Source organism: Nerophis ophidion, linkage group LG06 (assembly GCF_033978795.1).
Source record: "Nerophis ophidion isolate RoL-2023_Sa linkage group LG06, RoL_Noph_v1.0, whole genome shotgun sequence".
NCBI lineage: Eukaryota > Metazoa > Chordata > Actinopteri > Syngnathiformes > Syngnathidae > Nerophis > Nerophis ophidion.
Window position 1 is genome coordinate 69,915,722 of NC_084616.1, and position 23,514 is coordinate 69,939,235.

Below are 23,514 nucleotides of genomic sequence, written 5' to 3' on the forward strand. Positions count from 1 at the left end.
TTTTGTTGACAAAGAGGTTCCTGATAAAGTCAAAAAGCTTTGATGCAAAAAAATCAATGTATGTGGTGTTTTTATGCATTCAAACAACGACATATCCAATCCAAATCAAAATTCAGTTTGATATAATTCCAGTTTTCTCTTTTTATAACTCTTTTTAAAATACAAATTTCTGAACATAACAACATTAAGAAAAAGTAAAAACTTGTGAATCATTACTATAGTATATAACTATTGGAGAAAACATTTGCCACAAGTTTTTTCACACATCAAATTATTTTTTCATGTTGAAAAAATGAGTTTTGTTGTGATAATTATACAATTATATATATTAAGGGTTGAAAATGACTTTTTTTTTTCAGTAAAGCAATAAGGCCTGAGAAGCTGGTCTCTCACTTGTTTGAAGTGGATGAAGTGCTGGAAAAAGATGAGGTAAGACATTTTAAAACTCTCCTCTTCATTATGCAAGTAGAAACTTGCAGATGGTGCCACATTTTTATACTCTAGCATCATCTTTCTCCAGTTTTGCTCCAGATTTATCTGCTTGTACTGAACAGAACTTTTATCCTGCGGTCATGTCAGTGCAGAGGGGGATACCGCTGTGTTTTGGGACATCGGGGCAAATGCCGTCATGAGTTGTTTCTGCTCTCCCTCTTGCAGGACACAGTTTCGCTCTGCTCTCACAAGGGAGGAGTGTCTAAACATGGCTGGCTGTCTAAAGGCAACATGAACAGTGCAATCAGTGTTACTATGCGGGTGAGTTCCATAACAACATTCTCCACTCCATCACAATGTTATCCTGCATAAGAGATAATATTAGGCCAGTGGTCACTAACCTTTTCGAACCTAAGATCCCTGGTCCCAACCAAAACCAAAGCAAGATCTATCCTGTCAACTATGTTTTAATTAACACACACACATACAGTACATACTGTAAATACATATATATATATATATATATATATATATATATATATATATATATACTTTGGGAGGTCGAGTCCACGGTCACAACCTATTGTGATCGAGGGAGTTGAGGTACAGACCGTGGACTCATTCAAGTACCTCGGGGTTTGGGCTGACAATAAGCTGGACTGGACTGTTAACACGGACCACCAGTACAAGAAAGGACAGAGCAGGCTGTACTTCCTCAGGAGACTGCACTCCTTCAACATTTGTAGAAAACTCCTGTGGATGTACTACCAGTCTGTGGTTGCCAATGTTCTGTTCTACATGGTAGTGTGCTGGGGGGGGGCAGTACATCTAAGAAGGACAGCTCCAGACTTGAGAAACTGATCAGGCGGGCCGGTTCTACAATGGGAATGAAACTGGACTCACTGGTGACGGTGGCAGAGAAGAGGACTGTGGACAAACTAGTGAGCATCCTGGATGATGCCAGTCACCCTCTGCATAGCGTTATCAGTAGCCAGAGGAGCCTGTTCAGTTCTAGACTGCTTCATCCCAAGTGCAGGACTAATAGACTCAAGAACTCCTTTGTCCCACATGCCATTAGACTGTACAACTCCTCTCTGGGGCGGGGGACGGGGGGTATTAGGATGACAGGGGATGCAGAACAATAACAGTGCAATACGTTTTCATAACATGGTCACTACTGCCTACTTTGTCTTGTTATATTCTTATTTTACTGTTATATTGTTATTCCCATTGTTTTTATTCTTTTTGTAATATTTCTCTATTTTGTTTCCTTTTAAACCCCCATTATTTACTTTTTACTTATTTCTTTAAATTGATCTCAACGCTGTACACTGCTGCTGGAATTTTAATTTTCCTGAAGGAACTCTCCCCCGAAGGAATCAATAAAGTACTATCTATCTATCTATCTATCTATCTATCTATCTATCTATCTATCTATCTATCTATCTATCTATCTATCTACTAAGTGAAATGTAAATCCAAAAGTACATATTTGACCACCAAATTTTTTTTTTCCATTTTAGGGGAACTTAAGCTTCCTTTGCAGTCTCTGAGCAATCACCACTGTTTTACAAAGATATTTTGTTCCAGTCATATGACTATTTTTTCTTATTGTCATTCTCTAGTCCTTCAAAAGGAGGTACTTCCACCTGGCTCAGCTGGGGGATGGATCTTACAACCTGAACTTCTACAAAGATGAAAATACCTCCAAGGAACCCAAAGGAACTATCTTCCTTGACTCGTGCATGGGAGTTGTACAGGTTGGCAGGAGTCTCTCACAAACGCACAAGGCCTTGTACGCAGTTTTGCATGAAGCACATGTAAAATGGCAATTATTAAATGTCATGGCGTTTCATAAAACATTTTGCCTCAAACATATTCCTAGCCCACGGGTTGGTAACTTTTACCACTCAAACAGCCATTTTGACCCGTTTCACAAAATAAAAAAAACAATGGGTGCCACAAGACTCTTTTGAAATTTAAAATGAAATAACACAGCCTACAAATTTTTTTTTTGCTTTGTGATATGTATAAACCAGGGGTCTCAAAGAACGCGGCCTGCACCTCAATATCAGAAATCAGAAATCGGAAAAGTTTTCATTGCCATTGTTTGAGAACGGGTTCACAAACTAGGAATTGTACCTGGCGCAATCGTGCAACATAAAAGACATATAACGCAGAATAGAACAACATGAACAACAGAACAAATACCCAGATGCCCATGCATCCCAAACTCTTCCGGGCTGCATTATACACTCCCGCTAAATCCAACCCCGCCCACCTCAACCGACGCACGGACGGTGGGGTGGGGGTATAATGTAGCCAGGAAGAGTGATCAAAGAGCCGCATGTGGCACCGGACCCGTGGTTTGCCGACCCCTGCTCTAAAGTAACAGTACTCTTACTTAGTACAAAGTTAGGAATGCATGGGATTCCGGGTATTTGTTCTGTTGTGTTTATGTTGTGTTACAGTGCCGATGTTCCTCCCGAAATGTGTTTGTCATTCTTGTTTGGTGTGGGTTCACAGTGTGGCGCATATTAGTAAGAGTGTTAAAGTTATTTATATCACAACCATCAGTGTAACCTGTGTGGCTGTTAACCAAGTATGCCACGATATGCTTTAGAGAACGTTGAAAGTGTTTTCACCACGACACACCCTCAAAATAGTCATGCGGGTGAAAACCGGAGAATGTTAGCCTAGGGATATTTCTGGGAAAGGCACTGAAATCCAGACAACCTCCCGTAAAAATCTTGAGGGTCGGCAAGTACGCAACTGAGCCACATCAGAGTGATCAAAGAGCCGCATGTGGCACCGGACCCGTGGTTTGCCGACCCCTGCTCTAAAGTAACAGTACTCTTACTTAGTACAAAGTTAGGAATGCATGGGATTCCGGGTATTTGTTCTGTTGTGTTTATGTTGTCTTACAGTGCGGATGTTCTCCCGAAATGTGTTTGTCATTCTTGTATGGTGTGGGTTCACAGTGTGGCGCATATTAGTAAGAGTGTCAAAGTTATTTATATCACAACCATCAGTGTAACCTGTGTGGCTGTTGACCAAGTACAGTATGCCTTGCAGTCGATGATGTGTGCTATCAGGGGTCGCATGCTGCATGTGATCGTTAGGCACGCAGATAGCAAGGCGTGAAGTCGGGCGCCACGATATGCTTTAGAGAATGTTAGGTACGCAACTGAGCCACATCAGAGTGATCAAAGAGCCACATGTGGCACCGGACCCGTGGTTTGCCGACCCCTGCTCTAAAGTAACAGTACTCTTACTTAGTACAAAGTTAGGAATGCATGGGATTCCGGGTATTTGTTCTGTTGTGTTTATGTTGTGTTACAGTGCGGATGTTCTCCCGAAATGTGTTTGTCATTCTTGTTTGGTGTGGGTTAACAGGGTGGCGCATATTAGTAAGAGTGTTAAAGTTATTTATGTCACAACCATCAGTGTGACCTGTGTGGCTGTTGACCAAGTACAGTATGCCTTGCAGTCGATGATGTGTGCTATCAGGGGTCGCATGCTACATGTGATCGTTAGGCACGCAGATAGCATGGCGTGAAATCGGGTCCACGATATGTTTTACAGAACGTTAAAAGCGTTGTCACCACGACACGCCCTCAAAATAATTATGCGGGTGAAAACCGGAGAATGTTAGCCCAGGGATATTTCTGGGAAAGGCACTGAAATCCGGACAACCTCCCGGAAAAATCTTGAGGGTCGGCAAGTACACAACTGAGCCACATCAGAGTGATGAAAGAGCCGCATACGGCACCGGGTTGCCGACCCCTGCTCTAAAGTAACAGTACTCTTACTTAGTACAACGTTTGGCTACCCTACTCACCTCTGACTTATGGGGAATGTAAATGCTGCTGTTGCACCTCTGTCGCACTAGACCAGGGGTTTCAAACTCTTTTTTATTGAGGGCCACTTCGGAATGGTAGCCATCAGAAGGTCACCAGTAAGAGTGTTAATACCGTATTTCCTTAAATTAATTTAAAACCTCTTCTCACTCCTGCGCTTACCAAAGGCATGCGGTAAAAGTGAGCATGCACTAATTATTTTAAAACCTCTTCTCACTCCGGCACTTACCAAAGGCATGCAGTAAAAATTGGAGTGTGATGTAAGCTTGGACCTTAAACCCTACTGAATAGCTCTCAATTTTCTTCCCTTTATGCGATTTCAAATTACTGGTATTGAAATCAGCCTCCTCCATTTTGAAAATGATGACAGGGGAAGTGTCACTCGTGACGTCACGAGTTTAATACTAAGCATGCGCTAATTATTTTGCGAAGCGAGTTTGATCCGGCAGTAATTCAAGGCAGGCTCATACTATATGCTCTGAGGCAATTCAAGGAAATACAGTATTTATAAATAGAAACCTATAATAGCCTCTCTAAACAATTTGCATCGGAAATTGTGATTGATTATTGCATTTTCAATTAACAGATTTATAGATAACTTGCTTTAAATCGTGAGTCAATGTGACAATCAGCTATTTACGAATTCATTTTTGATAACCAAAATACTGTTTGGGATATCTTACATGATCAGATAATATTAGAGTTTACAATATATGCAATTGCATGTAGTATTTTTTGTTTCAAAATCAAACAAAACAAAATAAATGCATTTAGCTCAAAAGTGCTTTTTTGATGCACAATATTTCCAGCCTCGGATGATGTGGGATGCCAGATCTGGGCCTTGAGTTTGACACCTGTGAGTTACAGATTTGATGTAAGCATGCATTCATAGTGTTTTATCCTTTTTTTTTTCAGAGCAGTAAAGTAAGAAGGTTTGCCTTTGAATTGAAGATGCAGGATAAGAGCACATTCCTGTTGGCCGCAGACAGTGAACAAGAGATGGAAGACTGGCTCAGTACCCTCAACAAGATTCTCCACAGCAGCTTTGAACAGACCATGCAGGAGAAACGCTACAGGGACTTACAAGATGGTATGGCTCTTCTTATATATCAAGAACTATATTTATTATTATCAGAATATTTAATATGCATATCTATTTATCCGTCCAACTGTCCATTTCCCAAGATCCTATCCCAGTCAATCACAAAGCACATAAAGAAAGAAACCCATCATTTAAACAGATACCACCTTGGAACAAATGTCAGCTGATTTTGTATATATATATATATATATATATATATATATATATATATATATATATATATATATATATGGGTTGATGTAATCAAGCTGGATTTTTGGTTGCACAGGCATGCAGATTTCCCACAAGGTAGACATTAAAGGCCTACTGAAACCCACTATTACCGACCACCTACCAAGTAAGACCTACACTGTTTCAATGTCCATTTCTCTGTTAATGCAATTGTTGATGACTGAAGTACTGATACACAACAAACTCCCTTTTTTGTCTCTCATGGACGCACACCTGTTGTTGTGAACTTTGGACTAGCGACTGCAAATACATCAAGGCCGCGGAACAGAGACACACTATGGGCTTATGCACACACACATCCACCAAAAAAATATACGCCACACATACACCCTCCTGTCCCCCAATCCAACGCCCTCAACGCAATCCCGTAGGGGTGATGAATGGATGGTCAGCGCCATAAGTCGTCTGCTTTAATCGCATAATTCCCCAGTATTCTGGACATCTGTGTTGCTAAATCTTTTGCAATTTGTTCAATTAATAATGGAGACGTCAAAGAAGAAAGATGTAGGTGGGAAGCGGTGTATTGCGGCCGCCTTTAGCCACACAAACACAGCTGGTGTTTCCTTATTTCCTTGTTTACATTCCCGAAAGCTGATGGTAAAGCTTTACTATGGAACAGAGCGGTCAAGCGAACATGGTTCCCTACCACATGTCAACCGCAGGTTTCGGTGATAAAATGGAGGATGTGAGGAGCCCTCACACGGGTGACGTCATTGTCTGCGACTTCCGGTAGAGGCAAGGCTTTTCTATTAGCGACCAAAAGTTGCGAACTTTATCGTCGATGTACTCTACTAATTCCTTTCAGCAAAAATATGGCATTATCGCGAAAGGATCGAGTATGACACATAGAATGGACCTGCTATCCCCGTTTGAATAAGAAAATCTCATTTCAGTAGGCCTTTAAAGATGAAAGCGCACAGTAGCGCTGCATTGCACTTCAGATCAACAACCTGATCCTGAACGTCGACATGACCAAGGAGATCATCGTCGACTTTAGGAAGCACCAGTCCAGCCACGATCCACTCTTCATCAACGGCAAAACGATGGAGATGGTAAGAAGCACCAAGTTCCTGGGGGTGCAGATCACTGACAATATAACCTGGTCCCTACACACCGGAGCTCTTGTAAAAAGAGCTCAGCAGAGCATGCACTTTTTGCGTCGGATGAAAAGAGCGCAGCTCCCTCCCCCCATTCTCACCATATTCTACAGAGGCACTATAGAGAGCCTGCTGACAAACAGCATCTCTGTCTGGACTGGAGTCTGCAATGCCTCAGACTGGACGTCTCTCCAGAGAGTGGTGAGGATGGCGGAAAAGATGATCAGGACTCTTCTTCCTCCTATCCAGGAGATCACAAAAAGCCGCTGCCTGACCAGGGTTCAGAAAATCTGCAAAGACTCCTCCCAACCCCACCAAGGACTGTTTTCACTGCTGGACTCTAGGAAGAGGTTCCACAGCCTCAGAAGCAGAACCTCTAGGTTCTGTAACAGCTTCTTCCCTCAGGCCGTAAGACTTTTGAACGCATCATAAGTAAATTTTCCCCTCAACACCCCCCAAAATGGATTAACTCGCTGGAATAAAACAGACAATATAACATTCATCCATAAACCTGGATGCATATGCAAAAGTGCAATAAGTGTATCAGTACAGTAATCTATTCATTTATATCTGCACCTTATTGCTTGTTTTATCCTGCACTACCAAGAGCTAATGCAACAAAATTGTGTTCTTACTTGTACTGTAAAGTTCAAATATGAATGACAATAAAAAGGAAGTCTAAGTCTCTAAGTCCAAGTGCTCCACCACTAGGAGGTGAAGAGCACTACTTCTGTGAAAACAACCGGCCAAAACTCACATGCAGGATGCCGGCCGGGAGGACAGTAGTGACAAAGACTGCCACGAATATAAGAGAGAGAAAATAACTACACTACGACCAGGCCATTGTGACGGTTCACTGCATCGGTTCCAGAGCTCTGCCCAAGCCAGCTATTGTTCAACAAAAACATGGCGGTCCAGTTAAGGCTTAGTTTAAAAGGCAAGAACAGCCAATGACGTCTCGCTTCCCTTGGCACCGACCTTATAAAGACACACTCAGGCACTCTTGACTCATGAATTGTTTGATTGATTGAAACTTTTATTAGTAGATTGCACAGTTCAGTACATATTCCGTACAATTGACCACTAAATGGTAACACCCGAATGAGTTTTTCAACTTGCAAACTTTAAAGTTCATCAATTCATGGTACAAATATATACTATCAGCATAATATCACACAAGTTAATCATCATAGTATATACATTGAATTATTTACATTATTTACAATCCGGGGGGTGGGATGAGGAGCTTTGGTTGATATCAGTACTTCAGTCATCAACAATTGCATCAACAGAGAAATGGACATTGAAACAGTAGGTAGGTAGGTCTTTATTGTCATTGCAACAAGTACAACGAAACTTTGTTTTCAGCACAAACCTGTTCAAGATTAGACAAACAAACAGTGTACAGGGTTACAGAACAAAAACGCTGATGGGTCGCCATGAGGCGCCCCGTAAAAGATGGGAAAAAAGTAAACGCTGGGGAAGGATGAGTAAAAAAATACAATCCAGACTGGGTTCCTAAGGGGGTCCAGTTCGGAGTGAGAAAAAACCTCCATATACATATACATATTACAACATACATCTCGAGATATCTAGCAACAGAGGGAAGGTAGTTCAAGGTCATAGTGGTAGGCCGCAGCTCTCAGGCGCTGACCATCCATTTATCACCCCTAAGGGATTGCGTTGAGGGCGTTGGATTGGGGGACAGGGGGGTGTATGTGTGGCGTATATTTTTTTTGTGGATGTATGTGTGTGTATAAGCCCATAGTGTGTCTCTGTTCCGCGGCCTTGATGTATTTGCCGTCGCTAGTCCAAAGTTCACAACAACAGGTGTGTGTCCATGAGAGACAAAAAAGGGAGTTTGTTGTGTATCAGTACTTCAGTCATCAACAATTGCATTAACAGAGAAATGGACATTGAGACAGTGTAGGTCTTACTTGGTAGGATATGTACAGATATGTTCAGATAGCATAAGAACAAGTATAAACATTAGAAATACATGTGATTATTTACATTAGGTTATTTACAATTCAGGGAGATGGGATGTGAATGGAGGAGGGTATTAGTAAAGGGTTGAAGTTGCCTGGAGGTGTTGTTTTAGAGCGGTTTTGAAGGAATATAGCGATGCACTTACTTTTACACCTGTTGGGAGTGCATTCCACATATATGTGGCATAGAAAGAGAATGAGTTAAGACCTTTGTTAGATCGCAATCTGGGTTTAACGTGGTTTGTGGAGCTCCCCCTGGTGTTGTGGTTATGGCGGTTAAGGAAGTAGTTTGACATGTACTGAAGCTTGAAGCATCTCGGAACTGCATGCATCAAACATACTAGTATGTAAATAAGTTACATATTAATTACTTTCCCTAGTAATTAATTACATCTATAATTCAATAATTTTTTGGGGGGGAAATTAACGAATACCTTAATTAATTAGTTTTTAAAGACATTTTTTTACCAACACTGGGTATGACCCTTTCAAAGAAATTGCCCCTCACCCAGCCAATACAACCACTCGGTTCCGTGTGTACTGTTGATGCAATTCAACTGAAATGAGTTTTTCCATAACAATACACAGAGTATAGGTACAACATTTTTGTGTGCAGAGATTTTTTTCTGTGTAGGCCCTGCGATGAGGTGGCGACTTGTCCAGGGTGTACCCTGCCTTCCGCCCGATTGTAGCTGAGATAGGCGCCAGCGCCCCCCGCGACCCCGAAAGGGAATAAACGGTAGTATATGGATGGATGGAATTTTTTGGAGTAGGAGATGTCTCTGACTTGCTACCTGACAGTTTCGGTTGAAATTTCTGCCTTTATCAGAGGTGTCATCACTAAACGTGACAAAGTCAGCTAAATTATTTAACATATATTATCTAGAAAAGTGTGATTCAATTTTTACTTGGGATAAGCACTCTTCTGCGCTGATGGCCTGCAGCTTGTTTTTTTAATTGCCATATTCTGAAAATAGAATTAATTAAATAATAATGAGATATATTAATAGATATTACACTAATTTACTTTGTGACTTACAACGTATTCCACATTTGCCATCAATATACAACAATAAATGAAATACATATCAATTCATCACACCTTTATGTTTTCCTGGAAAGACAGCAACTACTACAGTATATCATCCTGTGTTATTTATACATTAATTGATGAAGACAGTGGAGCTCAAATAAATCTCTCCCACAGAAGATGATCATGGAGACACAGACCTATCCTCCGGAAGTTTTCAAGACAGCTTTCAGGTAGTATTTTTTTCATCTACCAACTTCAGTTTTATGTAGTTTGAGAAGGAGACAAAACTCTTTCATGCAACCAAACACCCACGTTTTCATGTTGGTGCTCACCAAGCAAACATCTGGAACCGTGTGTATATCTACAGTGGGGCAAAAAGGTATTTAGTCAGCCACCGATTGTGCAAGTTCTCCCACTTAAAATGATGACAGAGGTCTGTAATTTTCATCATAGGTACACATCAACTGTGAGAGACAGAATCAGAAAGAAAATGCAGGAATTCAGATTGTAGGAATTTTAAATAATTTATTTGTAAATTATGGTGGAAAATATTTGGTCACTTAAACAAGGAAGATCTCTGGCTCTCATACACCTGTAACTTCTTCTTTAAGAAGCTCTTCTGTCCTCCACTCGTTACCTGTATTAATGGCACTTGTTTGAACTCGTTATCTGTATAAAAGACACCTATCCACAACCTCAAATAGTCAGACTCCAAACTCCACTATGGCCAAGACCAAAGAACTGTGGAAGGACACCAGGAAAAGAATTGTAGACCTGCACCAAACTTCGAAGAGTGAATCTACAATAGGCAAGCAGCTTGGTGTGAAAAAATCAACTGTTGGAGCAATTATCAGGAAATGGAAGACATACTAGACCACTGATAATCTCCCTCGATCTGAGGCTCCACGCAAGATCTTATCCCGTGGGGTCAAAATAATCAGGAGAACAGTGAGCAAAAATCCCAGAACCACACGGGGGAACCTGGTGAATGACTGCAGAGAGCTGGGACCAAAGTAACAAAGGTTACCATCAGTAACACACTACGCCGACAGGGAATCAAATCCTGCTGTGCCAGACGTGTCCCCCTGCTTAAGCCAGTGCATGTCCAGGCCCGTCTGAAGTTTGCCAGAGAGCACATGGATGATATAGCAGAGGATTGGGAGAATGTCATGGGGTCAAATGAAACCAAAATATAATTTTTTGGTATAAACTCAACTCGTTGTGTTTGGAGGAAGAAGAATACTGAGTTGCATCCCAAGAACACCATGGGGGTGGAAACCTCATGCTTTGGGGCTGTTTTTCTGCTAAGAGGACAGGACGATTGATCCGTGTTAAGGAAAGAATGAATGGGGCCATGGATCGTGAGATTTTGAGCCAAAACCTCCTTCCATCAGTGAGAGCTTTGAAAGGTTGACCAAATACTTATTTTCCACCATAATTTACAAATAAATTCTTTAAAATTCCTACAATGTGAATTCCTGGATTTTTTTTCCACATTCTGTCTCTCACAGTTGAAGTGTACCTATGATGAAAATTACAGACCTCTGTCATCATTTTAAGTGGGAGAACTTGCACAATCGATGGCTGATTAAATACTTTTTTGCCCCACTGTATGTGTGAGTCCATAAGCATCCATTCATCCATTCATTTTTGACCGCTTGACCCTTACGGAGTAGTAGGGCGTGCTAGAGCCTACCCCAGCTTCACACGCTGGACAAGTGGCCAGCTCATTGCAGGGCCAGCACAGAAAGACAGACGACAACATTCACACTCACATTCACACACTAGGGCCAATTTAGTGTTGCCGGTCAACCTATCCCCAGGTGCATGTCTTTGGAGGTGGGAGGAAGTACTTGAAAGGGAACCCACACAATCAGACAGAACATGCTAACTCCACACAGAAAGATCCTGAGTCCAGAAAATGGTCACAGGGATGCCCGGCAGTAGAAAAACACATTCTTAGAGGCATGGTCAGACTCAGGCTTTGGCCTCAACATTCAGTGTCAAGGTTTGTCTTAAAGCTTGTAAGTTTTTTGTTGTTGTCATATTCAAACTGTTTTTGTTGGATGAAAGCAGGGCATCATGTTGAAAATAACTTAAATACAGTTTGTCTGAATGGAGTGTTGTCAATTCTGATATAACTGGGATCATTTCAGTGTTGGTGTTTAGGGTTAGGGTTAGGGCCTGGTATGCACACACTGGGCAATTTGTGCAAACAAATGATCTCTAATGGTTTCTTAAACTTTAGATTCTGTGCTTTTCAGTGACATCCAGTACATGTGATTACAGAAATCAAAGGGCCTGTGTGAGAGCGGCTCCAAGACGAGGTTTACATTAAAAGCGTTACTAAAACGGCCTTCTTTCTTCTCCGCAATATCGCTAAAATTCGCTCCATTCTGTCCACTAAAGACGCTGAGATCATTATCCATGCGTTTGTTACGTCTCGCCTCGATTACTGTAACGTATTATTTTCGGGTCCCCCCATGTCTAGCATTAAAAGATTACAGTTGGTACAAAATGCGGCTGCTAGACTTTTGACAAGAACAAGAAAGTTTGATCACATTACGCCTGTACTGGCTCACCTGCACTGGCTTCCTGTGCACTTAAGATGTGACTTTAAGGTTTTACTACTTACGTATAAAATACTACACGGTCTAGCTCCATCCTATCTTGCCGATTGTATTGTACCATATGTCCCGGCAAGAAATCTGCGTTCAAAGGACTCCGGCTTATTAGTGATTCCCAAAGCCCAAAAAAAGTCTGCGGGCTATAGAGCGTTTTCCGTTCGGGCTCCAGTACTCTGGAATGCCCTCCCGGTAACAGTTCGAGATGCCACCTCAGTAGAAGCATTTAAGTCTCACCTTAAAACTCATTTGTATACTCTAGCCTTTAAATAGACTCCCTTTTTAGACCAGTTGATCTGCCGTTTCTTTTCTTTTTCTTTTATGTCCCACTCTCCTTTGTGGAGGGAGTCCGGTCCAATCCGGTGGCCATGTACTGCTCGCCTGTGTATCGGCTGGGGACATCTCTGCGCTGCTGATCAGCCTCCGCTTGGGATGGTTTCCTGCTGGCTCCGCTGTGAACGGGACTCTCGCTGCTGTGTTGGATCCGCTTTGGACTGGACTCTCGCGACTGTGTTGGATCCATTATGGATTGAACTTTCACAGTATCATGTTAGACCCGCTCGACATCCATTGCTTTCCTCCTCTCCAAGGTTCTCATAGTCATCATTGTCACCGACGTCCCACTGGGTGTGAGTTTTCCTTGCCCTTGTGTGGGCCTACCGAGGATGTCGTAGTGGGTTGTGCAGCCCTTTGAGACACTAGTGATTTAGGGCTATATAAGTAAACATTGATTGATTGATTGATTGATTGAAAACAGAGTGGGGGTTTGTGGTCGAAAGAGTGCGAGCCAATAGGACGAAGGGATCTTTGCATGACAAAGTTCTGCAGAAAAGTGATATTTTGTCAGACCAAATTGTTTTTTTTTTGGACATGTTTCGCCATGGGCTTCACGGTGGCAGAGGGGTTAGTGCGTCTGCCTCACAGTACGAAGGTCCTGCAGTCTTGGGTTCAAATCCAGGTTCGGGATCTTTCTGTGTGGAGTTTGCATGTTCTCCCCGTGAATGCGTGGGTTCCCTCCGGGTACTCCGGCTTCCTCCCACTTCCAAAGACATGCACCTGGGGATAGGTTGATTGGCAACACTAAAAAATGGTCCCTAGTGTGTGAATGTGAGTGTGAATGTTGTCTGTCTATCTGTGTTGGCCCTGCGATGAGGTGGCGACTTATCCAGGGTGTACCCCGCCTTCCGCCCGATTGTAGCTGAGATAGGCGCCAGCGCCCCCCGCCACCCCAAAAGGGAATAAGCGGTAGAAAATGGATGGATGGATGTTTCGCCATGTTTTCTGCTGCATTTTTAAAAATGTTTTGATTGTTTGCAATTATGTTGAGGAGTTTTTTTCTTTCCATATAAACACAAACCCTTTGTCCATCGTTCAGGCTCGGCCACCTGGTCCAAAAAGTTTCCCCATCCCAGCACAAGCAACTTTTTCCAGTGAAATTTATACATGGATAAATACAAATAGATTTGATGAGAGCAGTATTCTGCCGTTATTCAGCAGATTACTGGAAATGTGCTCTAAAGTTGAACTATTATGTCTGCACCTCAATTAGTGATGGACTTTATTCTGTTAGAAAAATTAAATCTGCATCCTTGCGCTTTCCTAGTATTTTTTTTTTTGCCTGAGGCTTTTTTTAAATTAGATATCAGCATAACCTAAAAATGTGTTATTTTAATCCATTATTAATGAGTTATATCAATTATATATTACACTAATTTTGTAGTAGGCTTATTCCACGCTATATGAACCCATTTTTACCCATCTTTGACGCCAAAAATGTATCGAAGTGGCACCCCATCGTTTAAATTTTCTCAATGCTATTTCTTTACTTTTTATTTTGGAAAAACTTTTTATTGGAGAATTAGCTGCCTGCAATTTGTAGTTTTGGGTTTATTTTTAAAAATAATTTAAGCTCAAACGCTAAGGCCTTTGTTTAATGTTATTTTGTTGTACCAAAAATAAACGCTGACCTTAATACTGATATATTGACAATATAATGACAATATACGACAAACCTCATTGTCATCTTTACGCGGCAGAGCCTCACTTATATTTGTAAGGGTGGTTGTGCTGGTGAAGGAAAAGTGACAAGAGTGCATTGACGAAGGTGATAGTAATATCCAATCTCGAACAAAACAAACAAAAAAAACCCCACATGGAATAGCTTACACATAATCAACAAATAAAGATGATACAAAATAATCTTAAAGAGATAGATGTCAGGTATGGGGACAAATAGCACTCCCACAAGTGTTGGCAATTTCTAATTTGAAGCTTTTTGAAACTGTTTCAAAGAACAAAAAACAACACATTTTATATACTTTTTGCATGTTTTGAAAAAATATATATATTTTTTTCTAGGGCTGGGAAATATATCGTTTAAATTTGATTGGGTTTCATTGACTCAATGGACTTCCATCAAATGCAAGTTAATTAGACATCCACTATTTCAGTTAAAAACTGTCACTATATTTTAATGAATCAAACTAATAAGATGTTTCTGTTTTTGTCTAAATGGGGGAAAAAAATGCTCAGGCTCTCTTACCAATGTTTATGAATATTAGCGCAAAAGTCTCTTGTTTATAATAGCTGGGTTGCATATGACGTCACATTTATTTTTCTTCTTTGCGGCTTAATTCACACGATGGTCAAGCAGTTTGAGCGTAGCATTAAAACAAGTGAGAGAGAGTGTAGAGTTTGATCAGAAAATTCCGTATTTCTGTTTTATTCTTGGGTGTTCCAGTCTTTCAAATCGAGCGATAGGAAATAACTTTCATATCGTCATGAAAGAAATGGCTCATTAAGGTAATGAAGTCAGGAAAAAACGAAAGTGCGTAGAAGGAAATGGCTCCTAAAAATATCACTTTCATCATCTTGTGGAATACAAGCGAACCGCTTGTGTCTGCAGCGATCACTTTGTAAAATGTTTGTTTTAACATGTGATTTGAGAAACTTTCTGTGATGTAATTAAGTTTATTCTGTACTATATTAGTAATGTTTAAGAGCAGAACGAAAAGTAAGGAATGGACAAGAGATCGCATTATTTTGTTAGTGTACTTTTGTGGTTGCTATGCCTGAATATAACTACGAAAGAGCGGGTTGTGCAAATAAACTAATGTCACGTTAAGTCCTAGTAATAAATATTGTAATTGTTGGTCCAATCCACTCTTATTTTCATTGTCCGCTTTCATGACAGAAACTAAAAGCCAAGTGCTTTATTGCAGTGGTCCCCAACCACCGCGCCGCAGAATAATTTTTTATTAATTTTTATTAAAAAAAAAAAAATATATATATATATATATATATTTATTTTTTATTTTTATTAAATCAACATAAAAAACACAATATACACTTACAATTAGTGCACCAACCACAAAAACCTCCCTTTTTCATGACAAAACCCTCCCTTTTTCATGACAAAGAAAAAAGGGACAAATTATTAAGCGTTGACCGGTCCGCGGATACAAAAAGGTTGGGGACCACTGCTTTATTGGACACGGTTGACCATTTTATAGCGTCTTTGATGATATTGGTTAGCATGAAGAAAATATTCTTAATAGTATTAATGAACTAGATAAACAGCATATACTTAATCTTGATATCGATAGCAAATATTGCTGAACAACAGAGACATTTATAGCTAATTAATGAGACAAAATATGAACTTCACATCATAAAATCAACTGCAGATATAAACTGTAGATGAGACTAACATTTGTAGCAGGAAATCAACTTCAAACAGACTTATCATTTTTCTCATTAGCGTCACAATCACAGCAGCACGGCACTTTGTCTTTCACCGATTAATGCTTAATTTGTGGACCGCTCAGATGTACACACATTATTTGCCTCCAATCTTTTGTTCTCTATATACCGTAAGTGCAAAATGAAGTGAAGTTGTGGCGAGCAGTAACGTCTTGGTGATGTTAAATGGTTGAAATCATTAAAAAAATATTTTTCTTAAGAGTGTATAATTTCCCGCCATCCCATTTTAAGTATTTTTTCATGATCGCATTTATATTTGCTCCAAAATCTTGAATTACGGCCAAAAATCTGCAGTGATTTATTAGGTCATTTAACAACTGCCTATTGCATGGGTGTCAAACTCTGGCCAGCGGGCCAAATTTGGCCCGCCGTATAATTTCACTTGGCCCTTGAGGCAATATCAAATTAACATTAGAGCTGGCCCGCCGCTGTAACACCGCATTCACCGCTAATACTCTTACTTGCCAACCCTGCCAATTTTCCCGTGAGACTCCCGAAGTTCAGTGCCCCTCCCGAATTTCATCCGGGACAACAATATTTGGGGTTGGCTTTAAAGGCACTGCCTTTGGCGTTCTCTACAACCTGTCTCCACGTCCGCTTTTCCTCCATACAAACAGCGTGCCAGCCCAGTCACATAATATATGCGGCTTATACACACACACAAGTGAATGCAAGGCATACTTGGTCAACATCCATACAGGTCACACTGAGGGTGACCGTATAAACAACTTTAACACTGTTACAAATATGCGCCACACTGTGAACCCACACCAAACAAGAATGACACATTTCGGGAGAACATCCGCACCGTAACACAACATAAACACAACAGATCAAATACCCAGAACGCCTTGCAGCACTAACTCTTCCGGGACGGTAAGATATACACCACCCGCTATCACCAAACCCCGTCCACCTCAACCCCACCGCCGAAAAGAGACATTCAATTTTTATTAAAATTTTATTTGATATGCCACTGATATTTTTTAATTATTATTATTATTTGAAACTCGATTTTGCATGTCACTATAAAGTTATATAAGCCTTGCTTGTTCAATATTCAATGCAAAACTTGTTTGGGTCCCTATTAAAAGGTTAATTTGTTCAACCTCGGCCCGCGGCTTTATTCGGTTTTAAATTTTGGCCCAGTCTGTATTTGAGTTTGACACCCCTGGCCTATTGGGACCCTACAATATCGCTTGAAACCCAGAAGTGCCCGGATGTGCCTTTAGGTCACATGATTGCAACCCACCTATTGGGTCGGAACAACAAAACAATTTGTATTCATCCAGTTGTTTTAATTGATGAATGTATAATTGTTTAACCAGTACACATGTGAACCAGTCATATGTCAACACCTTTTGCTATATGAGCGAGCACCTGATGCCTGATAAAAGAACAAAAGGCTACTTACTACTGTTTATATTTTGACATTAAATAGTTTAATCATTTTGAAACATAAACAACATGACTGCAAGATATTTGTTATTTCATGCTATAAATCACACATGGCTATTCCGATAAAGGGAAGTTAGCTTTTGATTGATTGATTGATTGATACTTTTATTAGTAGATTGCACAGTTCAGTACATATTCCGTACAATTGACCACTAAATGGTAACACCCAAATAAGTTTTTCAACTTGTTTAAGTCGGGGTCCACGTTAATCAATTCATGGTAAATGCTAATAGAATAAACTTTGTGTGCACTCTTTATGATTTTTGCATGATTTTTGCATTTGGAGCAGTAAGAAGTGGAGAGGGAGTCGAAGACACATAAATCGGCTATAAAACCTGAGGCAGAATCCACTAAAGAAGAAACAAAAAGGAAAATCCAAGCTGCTCAGAGCCATGAAAGCAAAAATGCCAAAGTAATGTGTGAATGATTCAAATTTAATGTGTAAATAATGTAAACAACTCAATGAACCATCTGTGGCTGTGAAGCGAACATTAGTAAGGTTGTAAATAATGTATAGAGTAGGCTAACCCATGTGGTTCCTGTGGTTGTGAACACAAGTTGTAATTACTGTAGTGACTAAATAACACAATGACTGAAACAGACATAGTGATTCATTTGGATGAATGGCGTATGCATATTTGTAAACTCTGTTGACAATTTTTCAATTCTTTAAACACTAAAACATCTTAAATGGTGCTTGTTTTTTTTGTGTGCAAATTTTTGCATGTTCATTTGCTAAAAAAAAGTGGAGTGGAGGTGGGAGGGTGGGGTGGTTCCACCCTTGTCCCGCCACCTGGCTGGGGACCTGCGGCCCCCAGACTCATGGCTTATTTTCAGTCTTTTTTATTTAGTTCAAATCACATGCTTGCAAAGCCTGCTGGGCAGGCCGCTGAGAATAAAAATTAAATGTTAATTTGGTACAATATCTTATCAACATTATAACACCCATGAAAATGTTTATGCTACCTTTTTACTATTTATTTAAGATTACATACATTAATTATTGTTTGCTTGACCTGGTTTGTTCACCATGTATCCAACCTCTTATGATTTTTCTTCTTTTTTATTTGGTGAGCAAGCAGCCATTATTTTTTATAGGTGCATACCACCACCTACTGTATTGGCGTACGTAACATGGACTATATGACCTACTTTGTATCAGCTAAGAAAAATAGAGAGAAAAAGGTAAACACACCCCTAAGTTATGTTACATAATCATTTTGAATATTAATTTATGTATTATTATAAGTATAAGTATTATCCCATTATTTCATTACATAACATATTAGGACTTGAACATATGATTGAGCAACACTTGTATGAATTAAACCTTTCTCCTGATACCAAATATAATACCTAATCAGCGTTACATGTTGCAATTATGATTCATATTAAAATCATAGCTCTTGATCCTTTTATAACAATGCATATTCATGTAATTTGAGGCCCTAGTGTGTGAATGTGAGTGTGAATGTTGTCTGTCTGTCTGTGTTGGCCCTGTGATGAGGAGGCGACTTGTCCTGGGTGCATACTTGCCAACCCTCCCGGATTTTCCGGGAGACTCCCGCAATTTGGTGCCTCTCCCGAAAACCTCCCGGGACAAATTTTCTCCCGAAAATCTCCCGAAATTTAGACGGAGCTGGAGGCCACGCCCCCTCCAGCTCCATGCGGACCTGAGTGACGTGTCGACAGCCTGTATTCACATCCGCTTTCCCACAATATAAACAGCAGGTCTGCCCAATGACGTTATAACTGCAGAATGATTGAGAGCGAGTTCTTGGTTTCTTATGTGGGTTTATTGTTAGGCAGTTTCATTAACGTCCTCCCTGAGCGGTAACAACACACAACAACACACAACAACAGCAGTCCGTTTTCGTCTACCGTAAAGCAGTTCGTCTGCCGTGAACCGCAATGTTGTGACACTCTTAAACAGGACAATACTGCCACCTACTGTACATGAATATGGTTAGAAAAACAAGGATAATTCAACCCTTAACTCAACAATGAGTAGATGAGTGTTATGTGTGTGTAAATGTGTAAATAAATGAACACTCAAATTCAAGTATTTCTTATATATATATACAGTATATATATATATATAATTCACTGAAAGTCAAGTATTTATATATATATATATATATTTTTATATATATATATATATATATATATATATATATATATATATACTGTAGATAAGAAATACTTGACTTTCAGTGTAGTCTACATATATGTATATATTTATATATATATTTATTTTATTATATATATATATAAATAAATAAAATAAATACTTGAATTTCAGTGTTCATTTATCTACACATATATATAAATACATACAGTAATTTATATATATATATACATATTACACTATATATATATATATATATATATATATATATATATACATATATATATATATATATATATATATATACTGTATATATATATATATACCACGCCCCCGACCAAGCCCCCCAGCCCACTACCTCCCGAAATCGGAGGTCTCAAGGTTGGCAAGTATGCCCGGGGGTAAACTGCCTAATGAAAAAGAAATATGGTCTATAGGTCTTAGATGTTATCAATGATTATCACTATTTCATGCTACATTTGGTTACCGTCTTTTGACAATTTCTTTCTTTCTAGACGGCCAGAGATATGGAATTTACAATAAAGAGTGAAGCCCGGCTGAAGCTGTTCACATTGGACCCTGACACACAGGTGATGCTTAACGACCTGGTCCCTTAATAATTTATGGATATCAATGACTTTCTGACACAGCGCCTGTATCCACAGAAAGCGGATTGCACTAGCACCGAACCGGACGTGCATCAGTTTGAGGAGAAATTCGGGAAGAGAATCCTGGTCAGCTGTCATGACTTGTCGTTCAATATGCGGTGCTGCATTGCAGAAAATCAGGAGGAACTAACAACTAACGTATGTTCCATTCCAAAAGCCGTAAAACAAAATGACAGAAAATAAGAAAGTATTTTATTTGCCCATGTTTTCTTTCTTTCATAAAAGGTGGAACCTTTCTATGTGGTGCTATCCCTCTTTGATGTTCAGAACAGCAGGAAAATTTCTGCGGACTTCCATGTAGATCTCAACCACCCTTTGGTCCGACAAATTTCATCCGGCTCAACTGGTGACCACACCATGAACATTGATGCTTGTAAAGGCGAGGGTCCCTTGGGTCGGCAATGGCTGGCCTGTGGGTTTCCGGAGATGGCTCTCCAATATCCTAAACAGGGAGTGTTTTCAGTCACGTGCCCACATCCAGAGATCTTCTTGGTGGCAAGGATTGAGAAGGTCCTCCAAGGAGGGATCACTCACTGTACCGAGCCCTACATGAAGAGCTCAGATTCAGCCAAGGTGCTCACATCACAGCAACACCATGCTCTTGACACCTTCTACAGTTTCGATCAAAATTATTCAACCCCCACACAGTTTTGGTGTTTTAGCAAGTTGGACATTTATTCCGTATTTTGTTTATAGTCATATCAAATAAAGATGCATTAAATAGACAAATGCAACTTGAATTTTAACATTATATTTTGTAACATACCAAACAGTGTCATTTCTCTTAATATCTCATTGACAAAATTATTCAACTCCTTGAAGATCATAACTCTTAAGAACAAATTTGAATAAGGTCTTTTCAATCAGGTGTTGAAAACACCTGTAGATGTGATTAGAACCATAACCAGCAACAATTAAACAGATTGAAAAAGACTGTAATGCTCAGCTTCTTGTAGATGGTCAATGGTGTATTTGCAACATGATGAAGTCCAGGGAGTGGTCAAAGAAGTCAAGAGAGGAGGTAATTTCTCTTCATAAGAAAGGATATGCATATAAGAAAATAGCAAAGACATTACACATTCCAAGAGACACAGTTGAGAGCATAATTTGCAAGTTTAAAGCTAAAGGCACAGTGGAAACACTACCTGGGCGTGCTAGAAAGAGGATGCTGTGTGCAACTGCTGTCCGGTATTTGAAGCATACACTGGTGAAAAACCCCCGGGTAACAGCTGAGGAACTACAACAGGACATTGCAGAGGGGGGAACGCAGGTTTCGTCCCAGAAAATAAGGCACGCACTACAAGATGAAGGCCTCCATGCCAGAACTCCCAGGCGTACCCCACTTCTGACTACCAGGCACAAGAAAAGTAGACTCCAGTATGCCAAGAATCATCTGGACAAACCCCAAAGGTTTTGGGAAACTGTTCTATGGAGTGATGAGACAAAACTGGAACTCTTTGGGCCTATGACGTTATGTCTGGAGGAGAAAAAAACGAAGCTTACAAAGAGAACACCTTCCTACTGTTTAGCATGGTGGGGGTCAATTATGCTCCGGGGCTGTTTCTCTGCCTCAGGTACCGGGAATCTCCAGCGCGTTCAAGGCATTATGAATTCTATTTCCTACCAGGATATATTAGCTGCAAATGTCATGAAGTCAGTGACGAACGATCCCAAGCATACCTCCAAATCAACATCAGAGTGGTTGCAGAAGAAGGGCTAGAAGACTCTGGAGTGGCCTTCACAGTCGCCAGACCTAAATCCTATAGAAAACCTGTAGTGGGACTTGAAGAAGGCAGTTGCAGCACACAAGCCCAAGAATATGAATGAACTGGAGGCCTTTGCCCAAGAGGAATGGGCTAAAATACCTGTAGATGGTTGCAAGAAGCTTGTGTCTGGTTATGTATCACGTTTGAAGGATGTCATTACTGCCAAAGGGTGTTCTACTAAGTACTAAAGATGCATGTAACTAGGGGGTTGAATCATTTTGTCAATGAGATATTAAGCAAAATGTCCTTTTTTGGTATTTTGTAAAATACAGTGTTACAATTGAAGTTGCATTTGTCTATTTAATGCATCTTTATTTGATATGACTATAAACAAAATACGGAATAAACGTCCAACTTGCTAAAACACCAAAATTGTGTGGGGGTTGAATAATTTTGATCACAACTGTATATGTACTTGTTACCTTATAAATATATGTATTTTTCTGTTCAGATGGCTCAAAAAGTGAAGAAGAATGCAAAGTTGGCCTGCAAAAGACTCGGCCAGTACAGGATGCCATTTGCCTGGTCTGCAAGGTGTATTTATCTCTTTTCTATAACTTCACTCTGGGCACTTCGAGTTATTAAAAAAAAAAAAAAATAATAGAGCGCTTGTCTTGCAAGCATACAGTAGCTCATAATTAATGTGTCAAATCTGGGAGACCAACATTTAAACAAACTCTGACGAAATATGCAGCTTGTTTGGGAAGGATGACCTACGATGTAAATATTAAACCAGGGCTATTCAACTGGTGGTTTGCGTTCAATTTAAAACTTGGGGCACCAACATTTTTGCAGCAATTTTTTTTTTTTTAAAACACTAAAGTGCTTCTGTTGTACTAGTGCAGGGCTCGGCAACCTGCGGCTCTGGGGCCGCATGCGGTTCTTTAGCGCCGCCCTAGTGGCTCTCTGGAGCTTTTTCAAAAGTATGAAAAATGGAAACAGATGATGGGGTAAAAAACATATTTTTTGTTTTAATATGGTTTCAATCAATGTCAATCAATGTTTATTTATATAGCCCCAAATCACAAATGTCTCAAAGGACTGCACAAATCATTACGACTACAACATCCTCGGAAGAACCCACAAAAGGGCAAGGAAAACTCACACCCAGTGGGCAGGGAGAATTCACATCCAGTGGGACGCCAGTGACAATGCTGACTATGAGAAACCTTGGAGAGGACCTCAGATGTGGGCAACCCCCACTCTCTAGGGGACCGAAAGCAATGGATGTCGAGCAGGTCTAACATGATGCTGTGAAAGTTCAATCCATAGTGGCTCCAACACAGCCGCGAGAGTTCAGTTCAAAGCGGATCCAAGACAGCAGCGAGAGTCCCGTCCACAGGAGACCATCTCAAGCGGAGGCAG

The 23,514-nt window shown here is 40.2% G+C and overlaps 1 protein-coding gene across 4 annotated transcripts in view; it reads left to right on the plus strand.

The window, feature by feature from the left end:
* The window catches only part of LOC133555186 (dedicator of cytokinesis protein 9-like), a 141,290-nt gene that overhangs the window by 34,702 nt on the left and 83,074 nt on the right, over positions 1 to 23,514 (plus strand). For all 4 annotated transcript variants that reach the window (XR_009807281.1, XM_061904741.1, XM_061904742.1 and 1 more), the window contains exons 5-13: positions 360 to 429; positions 658 to 753; positions 2,058 to 2,192; positions 5,208 to 5,382; positions 9,918 to 9,973; positions 20,231 to 20,305; positions 20,381 to 20,521; positions 20,609 to 20,956; positions 22,601 to 22,683. Coding sequence is in view for 3 of the 4 variants with exons in the window: in XM_061904741.1 (XP_061760725.1) it covers positions 360 to 429; positions 658 to 753; positions 2,058 to 2,192; positions 5,208 to 5,382; positions 9,918 to 9,973; positions 20,231 to 20,305; positions 20,381 to 20,521; positions 20,609 to 20,956; positions 22,601 to 22,683 (1,179 nt within the window). In the remaining variant the exon portion in view is untranslated. The remainder of the gene's footprint in view (positions 1 to 359; positions 430 to 657; positions 754 to 2,057; positions 2,193 to 5,207; positions 5,383 to 9,917; positions 9,974 to 20,230; positions 20,306 to 20,380; positions 20,522 to 20,608; positions 20,957 to 22,600; positions 22,684 to 23,514) is intronic.